Source organism: Chaetodon trifascialis, chromosome 5 (genome assembly GCF_039877785.1).
Source record: "Chaetodon trifascialis isolate fChaTrf1 chromosome 5, fChaTrf1.hap1, whole genome shotgun sequence".
NCBI classification, from domain to species: domain Eukaryota; kingdom Metazoa; phylum Chordata; class Actinopteri; order Chaetodontiformes; family Chaetodontidae; genus Chaetodon; species Chaetodon trifascialis.
Window position 1 is genome coordinate 29,264,199 of NC_092060.1, and position 12,978 is coordinate 29,277,176.

General features: G+C 46.6%; 1 protein-coding gene across 1 annotated transcript; it reads right to left on the minus strand.

The window, feature by feature from the left end:
• Nucleotides 1–7,839: 7,839 nt before the first annotated feature.
• On the minus strand, nt 7,840–12,354 carry thoc3 (THO complex 3). The gene is made up of 6 exons (XM_070962817.1): nt 12,118–12,354; nt 11,633–11,789; nt 11,148–11,352; nt 8,498–8,659; nt 8,294–8,394; nt 7,840–8,198 (listed from the first exon to the last, which is right to left on the minus strand). The coding sequence occupies exons 1-6, from the start codon at nt 12,295–12,297 to the stop codon at nt 8,035–8,037; spliced, it is 969 nt and encodes a 322-aa protein (XP_070818918.1). The 5' UTR covers nt 12,298–12,354; the 3' UTR covers nt 7,840–8,034.
• Between the last annotated feature and the right edge of the window lie 624 nt (nt 12,355–12,978).

Below are 12,978 nucleotides of genomic sequence, written 5' to 3' on the forward strand. Positions count from 1 at the left end.
ACACACACACACACACACACACACACACACACACACTGAAGTGAACACTGTGCTATATGTTTTCTCTGTGACACGCATGAGGCGGCTGGAGGCTGTTCCATGACAAACACAGGCATGGGGATGTAATTGCATTAAGCCACGATGTCTTTGAACAGCAATATCCTGCCAGACAAAATGCTAATTTATGTGATTCGGGTCTGTTAGTGTCCAGAGCGAGTTCGCTCTTCAGGTCTGAAGAGTCCGCAGACTGAGCCTTCATCTCAGGGAGTTGCCAAGAAGATGCTCTACATGTTGTTTTCACTGATGGAAATAAAAAAAAAACACAGATTTCTGAAGTTTCATGTCGACCTGAACACATCTAGCAGCTGTAAATACATGCCAGTCCTTTCATTAATAATCAAAATTAGATCTCAGTCAGAATAAAAAATAGAAATGTCAGTAAAATTAAAAAAGCTCCATTTGTGTTGTGTGAAAGGGCTGTTTTTTAATTTTTAATTCCATGAATGTGAATTTCACTTTGTTTTGTCACAATATCTACAGCACCGGGTTCAAAGATCCTGTAGTGGGAAGATGCCCCACTCTCCCTTAAATTGTTTGTCATTTAGAGGTGTTCCTGTCAGAGCAGTGCGTCTCATCCCGGGAACATCTTTGAACAGATGATCCTTTTATTTTCAGGAAGAGAAACAGAAATCTGACCTTTTAAGCATCTGCAGTGAGTCTGAACGCGCTCAGTAAAGAAAACGTGGCCGTGCACTCCTGGTGGGACTGTTTTCCTCTAAATTGTGCTTGCAGAAGAGTCAGGACACCTCGATCACGTAAGAGAGTCGACAGCCGGACTGAAAACATTGAGGGCAGATGTTGGCTCATGTAGCTGCAGCCACTGTTTGCTATAAATAAAATTACTGTTGAGGAAAATGTGATCATGTCTGTGAGGGTGAGAAACAGAATCAGCAGCAGCGACGACCAGATGTCGCTCCGACACACATCAAGTTGGCTCACAGTAAATAATTCATACGCAGATAATACTGTGTGTGTGTGTGTGTGTGTGTGTGTGTGTGTGTGTGTGTGTGTGTGTGTGTGTGTTTTCATGTGTCCATGCTCCATCTGTTCGCATGCAGCTCAGACACACTTCATCGTGTTCTCACACTGCACATCCACTGTTTAAATCAGCAGCGTTTCAGTGCACAGTTAAAGCTCGCACTGAACATTTTACTCATGTACAAGTACTCAAAAAGTACTACAACCTGCAGCACCACTACATGAGGCAGTGACTCGAGCTGTGAACGTGGATCTGAGCTCAGTATTCAGAGCTCTTTTAAACTTTCCTTCCTTTGCTTCCTTCCTACAGCACCTTCCTTTCCTCGCCTCTCGTTGTTGTTTTCCTTCTCTCTCCACCTTCTTCCCCTCCCTCCCGCTGCAGTAAAAGCATTAAAAATAAAAGCTAAAACAGGGTGAAGCTGTCTGATGGACTCTCTCTCTGCTGTTTACAGACTTCACTGACTCACATTCAGCTGGAAATCAGTGGCAAGGACGGAAAATAAGCTCACGAGACGGTAATTACAGCCCTTCATCGCAAAGTAATCAAGACAAAGACGATGATTTTAAACACCCAGAATGCATCACAGTCTGCATCAGCTTGACTTTTCTGTGAGCATCTGCTCCTGGACAGGTTCACTCAAGCTGCTTCTATATTTGCCTTCACTATTTCTGCTCTGCTCCCTCCTCTTCCTCCTTTGCTGTGCTGTGTAACAGCTCCAGTTAGTCCATTAGTCACAGAGAGGAGTCCAGTTTATCATCTGTGAACAAGCCATCGCTCCTGCCTCGCTAAACGATCCATCACTGTTGTTAGCGGCTTTATTTTGGGGAAGTAGCTCAGAGGAAAAAAAGAAAAGATGAATTGCTGCAGTGAAAGAAGAGGATGATGAAGGACAGCAGTCCCAGGAAACAACTCTGGTGAGTATGAAAGAAAAAACAGAACTGTGTCACTGCAGGCTGAACGAGGGGAGCAAACATCACGCCAGCACCTGGGATGAAACGCCAAAGGTGTCACCTTCTGGAGGCGCGGGAGGAAAAGTCGGGAGATGATCGAAGATTTTAGGTTCATCCTCTGGAGAATGTCACATTTTGAAACGTAAGTTGTTGTTGTTTGTTTAGGTGTCGTTGGCTGTAATCAACAGAGCAGAAGAAGTGGAGGACAGGAAGTGGAAACAAAAACAGCAACAACACCAATAAAGATGAAGATGGTGAGGAAGAAGAAATAAAACCAGTCATTCTGTCCTTCTACGAGGGAACAACTGAGCTCCTCTGAAACAGCTGAAACAACTTTCTTCTTCTTCTTCTTCTTATTCTGGGGCTGAAGCAGCTGATCAGCCATGGGTCAAACGTTCACTGCGTCCTCGCCTCTTCAGAAAGGTGTTTCTAAAGCTCGCTGCAGAGCGTTTTTGTGTTTCAGCTCTTCAGTTCGTGCTCGGCAGCGTTTTCTGGGTCTGTGACGAATGACACGACCACACTATCTGTTTTAATCGTCTGGGTGGGAGGAAGGAATGAAAACGTCTGCTGTCCATGAGACGGATGCTGCTGTCCACGCTTCTCTCCCTCCCTCCCCTCGTGTGTGTGTGTGTGTGTGTGTGTGTGTGTGTGTGTGTGTGTGTGTGTGTGTGTGTGTGTGTGTGTGTGTGTGTGTGTGTGTGTGCTTCTTGTCTTTATCTGGACTGTTCGGCTCATTCGGCCGAGCGTCGCCGCTGTCAGCACTTCACTGCCTCTCCACAAAGAAAAGCCCTGACTCCTGCACTTCCAGTTGAAGCAGTAATCTGCGTCCTCGCTGCTTATTCCCCCGAGGTGAAAACCTCAGATTAGAAACCTGAACGTCTTGTATTGTTGATAAACTCTCAGAGTCCGGTGAGCGTGCGGCTGTTTTTCCAGCCTTTGTGTCTGCAGGGAGGGTTTGCTGAGTGCACACATGCTGCTTCTTTACCTCAGGAAAACCAGACTGAGCCACGAGCTCCACATCAGCCCTTCGTCCATCACGTTCACACGGTTCAGGACATTTACATGAGGAGGCTGCACAGGACAACCACAGGTGTGTGTGCAGGTAATCCTGCCTTTAAAGCAGCGCTCAAACAAGCTCTGAGCGTACAGGACGGAGTTAAAAGTTTCACCATCGGTTAATCAGATTTATGCTTCACACAAGGTGTTGACAGACTTCACTGCTGATGGCACCACAGCGCTGAACGTCCTGCCCATGAGGAGGCAGAGGAGGCTGAGGAGGCAGAGGAGGCAGAGGAGGCTGAGGAGGCTGAGGAGACAGAGGAGGCTGAGGAGGCTGAGGAGAGGAGGCAGAGGAGGCTGAGGAGGCAGAGGAGAGGAGGCAGAGGAGGCTGAGGAGGCAGAGGAGGCAGAGGAGACAGAGGAGGCAGAGGAGACAGAGGAGGCAGAGGAGGCAGAGGAGGCAGAGGAGAGGAGGCAGAGGAGAGGAGGCAGAGGAGAGGAGGCAGAGGAGGCTGAGGAGGCTGAGGAGGCTGAGGAGAGGAGGCAGAGGAGGCTGAGGAGAGGAGGCAGAGGAGGCTGAGGAGGCTGAGGAGGCAGAGGAGAGGAGGCAGAGGAGGCTGAGGAGGCAGAGGAGGCAGAGGAGACAGAGGAGGCAGAGGAGGCAGAGGAGGCAGAGGAGAGGAGGCAGAGGAGGCTGAGGAGAGGAGGCAGAGGAGAGGAGGCAGAGGAGAGGAGGCTGAGGCAGAGGAGAGGAGGCAGAGGAGAGGAGGCAGAGGAGAGGTGGCAGAGGAGGCAGAGGAGAGGAGGCTGAGGCAGAGGAGAGGAGGCAGAGGAGGCTGAGGAGGCAGAGGAGGCGCTGCAGCCACGGCGAAGCTTTGGGTTGCACTTTGACCGAGCTTCCTGTGTGTCAGTCAGGTCGTCGGTATTTTGGTTGAGCCTGACTTCATGTTGAGCTGTGAGCGTCCTCACAGACTCACAGCTCTAAAATACAGAAGATTAAGAGAGAACTTCACAGAACAACCTGCGAGTTGTCTTCTGTATTACAGCTTCTCTGGGTTTAAACGACACTAAGAAAAATGTTTTCACGAATTTTTCCTTTTGGTTCAGCATTTTATGAAACACGCCTTCACTGTTGGTTTTTTTTTTTGATGTCATGATTTTATAGCAGTTCACTGCAAATTTTTTACAGTGTGCAGCTATAAATCAAGCCGTGCATGAATCTACATGACTGTCATTTTGCATTATTGTGCATGCATTTTATATATTTACACTAAAAGATGTTAATAATTGGATTAAAATGGATTACTATGATATACATATGAAAGCTCTGCAACTGACATCGCAAATGAGCTTCCACTCTCAAAGGGTCAAAGTGGCCTTTTTGTGCCGCAGAGAAACATGTGATGCTGCAGATGTCACAGCAAACAAAAGCACTAAAAGAAACAAGGTCGTAGCGCCTGAAAACGCCACGCGAGCACGTCCTCGACTCGCCACAGATCCCATTTCAACAAATCAATCGTTTTCATCTGGAGACAGCAATTAAGTCTCCGACCAATAAGTGCATTACGAGGCCGCTCGGATCCGGCTTCAGCTTCATGAGCTCTGCAGTAATGAATGAGGTCATCAATTATCTTGGTGGCCATTTGTTAATAGAAAGAAGATGAAATTTAACCGACCAGCCGGTTTGGTCTCGTATGAAGTAACGATACACACACACACACACACACACACACACACACACACACACACACACACACACACACACACACACACACACACACACACACACACACACACACACACACACACACACACACACACACACACACACACACACACACACACACACACACACACACACACACCTAATGAGACACTTCAGAGCTGGAAGACTGAACTCTGAGTGTTTCTTTATGTCCTGATGATTCAGGCAGCTTTCATTTTACTTTGGAGCAGCTCTGAATCACCAGGAGTTCAGGACAAGATTCAGTTTTAAACAGCATTTTAGACGTGTTGGTTTTCTCCACTCAAGCTGAAATAAAGCGTTTTTTAGTCACCTGAGAGAGAGTGAGAGTGAGTGAGCATCAAAGATCTTCATCTCACCAAAACTCCCCAAATCAATCAGGAAGCGTCCGCTCGATGCAGCGCAGCAATTATCCCCAATGTGCCCTTTAACAGATCCAGAGCCTGATTCATTTTGACTGAAACAAATGGACGTGTGGGTCTGATTATCTCTGTGCACGCAGCTGGCCTTCCTTAACACACACACACACACACACACACACACACACACACACACACACACACACACACACACACACACACACACACACACACACACACACACACACACACACACACACACACACACACACACACACACACACACACACACACAGAGGAACCACTAATACGCTCATGCAAACATGCAGCCGCACACACACCTTGTCTGAAAGCATTAGTATGTGAATGGACTGATCAGCATGCCGCAGCACATCTGAGCTCCTCAGAGGAAACCGGAGGCGATCACCTCCACAAACACTGACACTCACTCACAGAGAGTATTGATCAGAGTGGAACCTGATCTGGGCGACGAGCTCGTGACATTGTTTCACTTTCCCTGTGTTTGAAATCTTAAACGCATTAAGAAATTAATATGAAAAGGCTGTTAGAGTGCAGCAGTATTCACATCCCTGAAGAAAAGTACTAATACCACACATAATGCATTCAAAGCCTGACTTTAGTAATGGAGATACGTGGTTTTCACGGGACAGGAAGGAAAAACTGTAATCTCAGAGGTAACTAAAGCTGTCAGACAAAGGCAGTAAAAAGTAGAATATTTGCCTCTGAGGTGGAGTAGAAGTATACAGGTACATGAAATTGAAATACTCAGGTAAAGTACTTCAAGTGCAGTACTTGAAGTAAAAGCTGGTGTTGACACTCAGCTGCTGTGTTGTTACAGAGAGAAGACGAGCATCAATCAGCAGACAAATACAAGCTGATCTCAGATCTGTCCTACCGTGTACCAACATGACAACGTTTCAGAAGCTCGACCAGGTTGAATTTATTACTGTGACTCTGCAGACGCCACCGGCCATCTTTAGTGCTGCTCTCCACCCGCTGAGCTCCAGAGCCTCATCAAAGTGCCAGAGCAGCAGTGATTTATGGGCCAGCGCTGAGGCTGCTCCATGTAGATCAGACCATTAAGAGTCACATCAGGCAGACCTTCCTGTTGACACAATGAGACGGGCAGATGAAGGAGACCCTGCGGGCAGCTATGGCTGCTTTATTATCCCAAGATGCTCGCTGGCAATCGCATCCATGGATATTGACCGAGCTCTTCACAATGTCTCAGCTTCAATAAATAACAGCTGGGATCAGCGGGGAGACTGATGGGACGACGCGCTCAAGGGCCATCCAGCTGCATCAGGCCCACATGCTAAACTCAATGGCAGGTGCTTGACTCAGCTCATTTACATGTTGGCTCTCAAACACAAACACATAGTGTATCTTTAAGACCAGCGGCCGCGGGCCCCCACAGGGCCCCACAGGGCCCCACTGTGTCCTGCGCACTGCTTCCACAGCTCCTCTCAGTTTCTCTCACTTTGAAAACACGAACAGCCGACTGTTCGCCGCAGACACTCCCACATATTTTCAACTAATTAATCATTTCATGCAGTGACTAATAAAGGTGAGTCAGCACCTTCACCCCGCAGGACGGCGTGGAGCACTGTTGTTTTCTTGGACAGCACAGCTCTCATGTGGGGTGGAACCAAATTAAAATTAATTAAAGCAGGGACTGAGGAGTGCCTTGTGATGGCCCTCCTAAGATTACAGGAAGCTGCGAGGCGAAGCATCCTGCAGCCTGCTGCTCTGAGGCGCCGGGAAAGGGAGCAACCACCTGTCCCCGGCCCAGGCCGAGGGCCTCGATTGTGGGCACACGCTGCGTACATCTGTCACGACAAGCCAAGATGAAGCGGTCAAGAGAAAACGGCTTCGACACGCAGACGTCAGCTGGTGGTCGTTTTAGGTGTTCATGTGCTGGTGAGCGACAGAAGAACAAAAAGAGGAGTTATCTTGGTCTCAGATAACTGCAGCAGAGGAAAAAAGAGCAAAGTTTCCATCTGAAATGGAGTGAAAGAAACACCAGCCTCCAATAATGAAAACGCAGAAAGAAAAAAACTGAAACAAACCTTCAGATCCTTTGTTTCTGCTCATGAGCAGAGAAACAGCACTGAGTTTACCTGAAAATCAAAACCACACGAGACTTAAAACCTGAAAGAAATGATGGAAATCTGCGAAGGGAAGAAACCTCCAGAGCAGAGCTGTTTGATATTCAGTACATGCTCTGCACTGTGTATACTAATACATCACGTTTGGCTCGTGTGCAGAGGCAGAAGTGGGAGTGTTTCTGGTTGCACACTGGTGGGCTATGGGCTTTCTGCTCGTTTCACTTTCACTTGCAGGCAGGAACGATCGAGGTCCAGTGATGAAACGATGGTTTTCCTGCTCAGACTGTGCAGATAAGCTTCATTCTGCAGCTCTGCTTCAAGGCAGCAGAGTGAAACACCAACAATATGAACGTATACACTCCATAAATATGTAAACTGACGGCTGAACACTGTTTGAATTTAAGGCTCTGAGCTTTTCAGAGATTTTAAGTAAAGTCAGTTTTATTCCTATAGTCCAGAATCAGAGTCTCAACCTGCCTGAAGGGCTTTACAGTCTGCCCGCAGACCCTCCACTCAGTAAACATGTGATTGATATCACCTTCACATAATGTTTCATCTTCTGTGACCAACCTCAGGGATTTAGTGATTGACCAATCGGGGCTCAAGACACACAAGATGTATAAAGAGACCGATTTTAATATCAAAAAAGGAATATTTTACATAAAAACAATATATTACAGCACTGGGAGGGAAACGTAGGACAGCTGCGCCATCTGCTGGTAGCAAAAGGATACTGCTGCTTTACCACTTCAGAGCAGCAGCATCTGAGCTGAGTGAGAATCTGAGCAAAGAGTAAAAACGCAGCTCGTCCGTCTCAGGAGTCGTTGGGGAGGCCGAACAGCTTGACGGTGCCCGCCTCCCGGTTGTTGTCATATTTGCCCTCCTTGTCGTCGCAGGCGTAGGCCAGCAGCGGCCTCTTGGGGTGCCAGGCGACGGTGAAGGTCGGGGAATCGCACTGAACCTCCCACAGCTTCTCTCCTGCACAGCGGACAGTGAAAAGGATGCATCAGATCCACAGACAGCTCTTTTCCTGCAGGCCGAGCAGATGCAGATCCACTGTCTGTCGTACTGACCTGTTTCCACCTCTGCGATGTCGATGAAGTGATCCTCGGAGGCTGAAGCCAACATCTTTCCATCATGGCTGAAGCTCAGCGTCCTCACAGGCCAGTCCAGCCTACAACATCAGCAGCGGTGAACAAGCATAGACTCATGAGTCACATTATCACGTCAGGAAACGCACGCATTAATCAACAGATGCACACAAAGCACACACTGACCTGGAGAAGCAGCGCACACACACCAGCTCCTCCACGTCCCACAGGCTGACGAGGGCGTCGGCACTTCCTGTGGCGAAGTATTTCCCCGTGGGGTCGAACTTGATGCAGATGCAGTTGGACGGGTGAGCGTTGATGGACTGGATGGGCTTCAGCTCCGGATAGCTGCAAACAAACACGCTGCTCGTTTCAGCTCTGAACCACACGACCACAGGACAGACGCAGAGACTTTGAACACGTTGCAAAAATCTGATTCAGAAAAATTGATTGATCCGCACACGGCTAATCTAACAGGAGCCTGACACCAGGTGCATTTCTAACTTTATTAACTAACATGACAAAGAGCAAAGCAGTGAGGAAGTGTAACAGTGAGTCTCATAAACTGTGGATTTCCCAGTAACCTTGAGAGAAAAGCTCCATTTACCTGGGCGGGTTTTTCCTTCAGGAACCACGGTGCTGCGTCGAGACGGGTCGGAAATTAAAATGCGTTTCAGCTGCTGTTTGTTTAGTTCGGTTTTATTTTACGGAGCGAATGTCTTTAGTGTTTCTTTCAGGGGATCAAAGACGCTGAAAATGTTAGGGAATGGGATCGGCATTTATCTAGATTTATTTGGAACAAGAAAAGGCCCAGGGTTAAATACTCAACATTACAGCTGCCTGGGGAGGGGGGGGGGGGGGCATGGCTCTGCCTTGTCTTAGGGATTACTATTTGTCAGCTCAACTGAGGCCCCTATGGTGCTGGTGTAATCCAGCTTATGAAGCAAAATGGAAAGAGATTGGGTTGTCATTAATGGACATACCTATACAGTCGGCACTGGGATGCCTCACTAGAATAAGTGAAGTTCTTCAGCTCCAAAATCAGTGGGTTGCTTTTTCAGTGAATCTGTGGCTACAAGTGGTCAAGAGATTTAACCTCCACAGAGAGATGAAGCTGCTGTGCTGGCCCGCATACGACCCGCACTTCATTCCAGCTCTACTGGACCATAGATACAGCAGGATGGCCGGACAGGGCATAACCTCTTTGTGTCGGATAGTAACAAATGGGAACTTTAATGACATCGAGGACATATGTTCTTTCGGTGCCTACAGATCCACAACTTTTTTCTAAGAGAAGTCAGGAGTAATGACTCTCTGGAGCACTCCAAAATAATTGGGGTATTTATTGATGCTTATAACTTAAAGAACACCAAAGGCATCGTGGATAACCTATACAAGGCTTTTATTTCAATGAATAAATCTTCAACAGGTTATATAAAGGAACGCTGGGAAAAGGAATTAAACATTGCAATAACTGAGGATATGTGGAGCAATGCTTGGGAAACCCGGTCTACTACTACAAGTTCATACTTCTGGAGAGACTTCTACTGGAAAGTTTTGATTCGTTTTTTTATTACCCCTTACCAAAAATCAAAATCAAGTGGGATACAACACTTTTGCTGGAGGGAATGTGGTTCTGATAGGGCAGATCATGCGCATATCTTCTGGCTGTGCCCGCGGGTTCAGCCCTTTTGGAGGGGAGTGAGTAGCTTGATATTAAAAATCCTGGACCTGGACATTGGCCTCTCTTTCAATGTGCTGTGCCTTGGGCGCATCCCCCAAGACCTCTGTAAAAGCGACAGATATCTCCTGAAGATATTTACTGTGGCCAGTAAGAAAACAATAACTAAATGCTGGCTTCAAAAGAGCGCCCCCACTATAACTGCCCTTACCAGTGTGATCAACTCTATCCGTCTGATGGAGAAAATGACTTTTAACCTCCGACTACAAAAAGAGAAGGGAGATATATTGTGGAACAAGTGGGACTGTTGTTACCAAATAGACAATGAGTGACTGCTGTATCTCCTGGACACTTCTTGAACTTGATAATATGTACCTGTGACTGTTTTCCCTTTTTATTTTACCTATAGCTTGTATTACGTATTGTCCCAGACCTCTTTTGTTTGTTCGTTTGTGTGTTGTCTTATGGTAAAAACAAAAAAATAAAAGTGTTAAAAAAAAAAGACGCTGAAAACGAAAGAAACGAGCCAGCAGTGAACGCACTGACTGGTGAGAGGCGACTGGAGATTCGTGGTTAAACCGACATGAAGCTGAAATAAGGATTGTTGCTCTGAAACATCCGAGTGTGACGTGTATGTTGCATTAGTGGAACCATGATGTTCTTTCTGTGGACTCTTACAGCGAGCACAGTCCACTGTTGTTGTCTTTTGTTTTAGTGGAAAATCTGCACCATGCTGGAATAACACAGAGCGCAGAACACATTCAGCCTGAGCAGCACAACATGTCATCAAAAACTGTCCAATAAATGAGCCATCTGAGAGTCATGTGACTTCAGTTTACCCTGAGCTGGTAAACTGAGACCTGTCAGTTTTAAGGTTATCCTGTACCGACCCAGCCCGACGTTTGAAGGAACAGAGCGTCTTAGAGTCTGTTTGAGTCATGAATTTGAAGTGTTTTGCAGGAAAATCAAAGACCAAAAGCAGAATCTAACACGACGTTGAGCACAGAGCGGCTTCACTCGGCAGCTGGAAGGTGTGAAATCTGACTGAGAGCGCAGAACTCAGACAGCTTCTCATGAATATGTAGAAGTTCGGGGTAGAGAAACTCTTCCGGCCGCCTGCTGCTGAGTCCTGCTTTCACTGAGTTTGCTTCTTACCTCAGAATGTTGATGCAGCCGTTGCCGTTCGTGAGGAAGAACATGTCGTTGTCGTTGTTCCAAGAGATCTCGTTCACCTCAAACTTGAACTGCTCCTCGGCCCTGGAGCGATGCGTCTTGGCGTCGATGAAGGTCACCACATCATCTTTGTTCCCGACAGCGATTGTCTGACCGTCAGGGCTCCAGCAGATGTTGATGTTCTCTCCTAAAAAACAGGCTTTTTAAAAACCTCTCTCAAGGACAGTGACTGCTTTCATTGTAATGATGACTCACATCTTGCTCCACTTTTATCATCCAATTTCTAAAGAGCATCAAGCAGAAAACAGACTTATTTTGATGATTTCTTGTCTCATGTTGCCGCTTATTAGTTAACTCTGTTTAGTCATTTCATGCCAATTAAGCTCCAATTTCCATTACATTCTTGCGTTTTTTACGTAAAAATGTAATAACTGCTAATAGTGTGTAGTTTTGAAAGCCCATCCCACCTTTCGTATTGACGGTGGCGATGCATTTGGTGGTGCGGACGTCCCAGATGCGAATGGTCTTGTCTCCAGATGCGGTGACAAACAGATCTGGGTTGGTTGGATGCCAGCAGAGCTGATCCACGCTGTCACCATGGCCTCTGTAGTTGTTTTCCTTCACCTGGAGGAACAGACACGATCACATTTAACGGGTCTTCATTCATTAATGAGCCCACTTCCAACCTGTTAGCGTGTTATCTGACGATCCACACGATTTGGTTAGTTTTGTTTCGACGCCATTGCTAATTCATTTATTAGCTGACGAGCTTTTAGTGTGATATAGAGAACTATTCACACGGCACTGACATATTATAACAGTTCTGCTTGTTTGAGTTCATTATTCAGCTAACGTTAGGAGTTTAACTGAGGACAAAACCCTGCTCAGAACATTCATTCAATGAAACGAGGCTAATGTTAGCATGCTAGCCGAGCACTTCACAGTGACTCACCAAACGGTCCTTTTCGAGGACAAAAACGCTGGCTGTTTTATCAAAGGAGCCGGAGGCGAGCCTCCTGCCGTCACAGCTCCAAGCCACCGAGTGGACTTTGGCTGTGTGAGCCGGGAATTCCCGACTTTTATTGTTATTTCTGAAGCTCTCCTGCATCTCCTGGTAGTACTGCGACGCCATATTGAAACCCTACGTAATATCTTCGCGGCTGTTGGTAACGAGCGGTCCACGAGCATTAGCGCCCCCTGCTGCTTCGGAGGGAGGGCGACCTCCACACTTCAACTGTCAGCTGATAAAACTGCTCATTATCGTCTTTATAGTAAAAGCCAATGTCTCAGCCATAATGATCTTTTTCTTTAATTTGCTGAATACTGCTTATCTGCTGTATTTTTGCAGTCTTCAGACCAACTTTTTTTCCCATGTGAAGCAGTATTTTTCAGTGTAGTAGTATTGTTACTTCTCCTTAAGAATCTGAATCCTCCAAAACTTCTTCATTCTGGACCGCTGTGGAAACAACATGAACTTTTAATGTTTTTAGTCTGTTTCATGCTTGAATGTTATGCAAAGGCCTTATTTTTCTCCAAATAAAGACAAACAACTGTAGTTTTAGTTTGAATTGCAGTTTATTTCAAGTGATGCTAAAATGAAAATCCATGTTTTAAAAAACTTTTGAACACTCCATTTATATCCCAAACACACACAATATCTATAGTCAGCCAAACTCAGGTACAGTCAGATACAGTAAATCCCTTTATTAAGTAGCCACTTGGTTAACAACTACGCAATCAGTAAAAGGACCACAGACACAAACCCACTGCAGGCCAACGGCAGCCGTCTGTTGGCCTGTGCAAGGCCTCGATA

Excerpts from the sequence above, each read along its gene's own strand:
- thoc3 (XM_070962817.1), bottom strand. The coding sequence starts at position 12,297 with ATGGCGTCGCAGTACTACCAGGAGATGCAGGAGAGCTTCAGAAATAAC. Across the intron at positions 8,395-8,497 it reads TGTGTGCGCTGCTTCTCCAG|GCTGGACTGGCCTGTGAGGA; the intron begins GTCAGTGTGTGC and ends CTGATGTTGTAG. Across the intron at positions 8,199-8,293 it reads CATCGCAGAGGTGGAAACAG|GAGAGAAGCTGTGGGAGGTT; the intron begins GTCAGTACGACA and ends TCCGCTGTGCAG.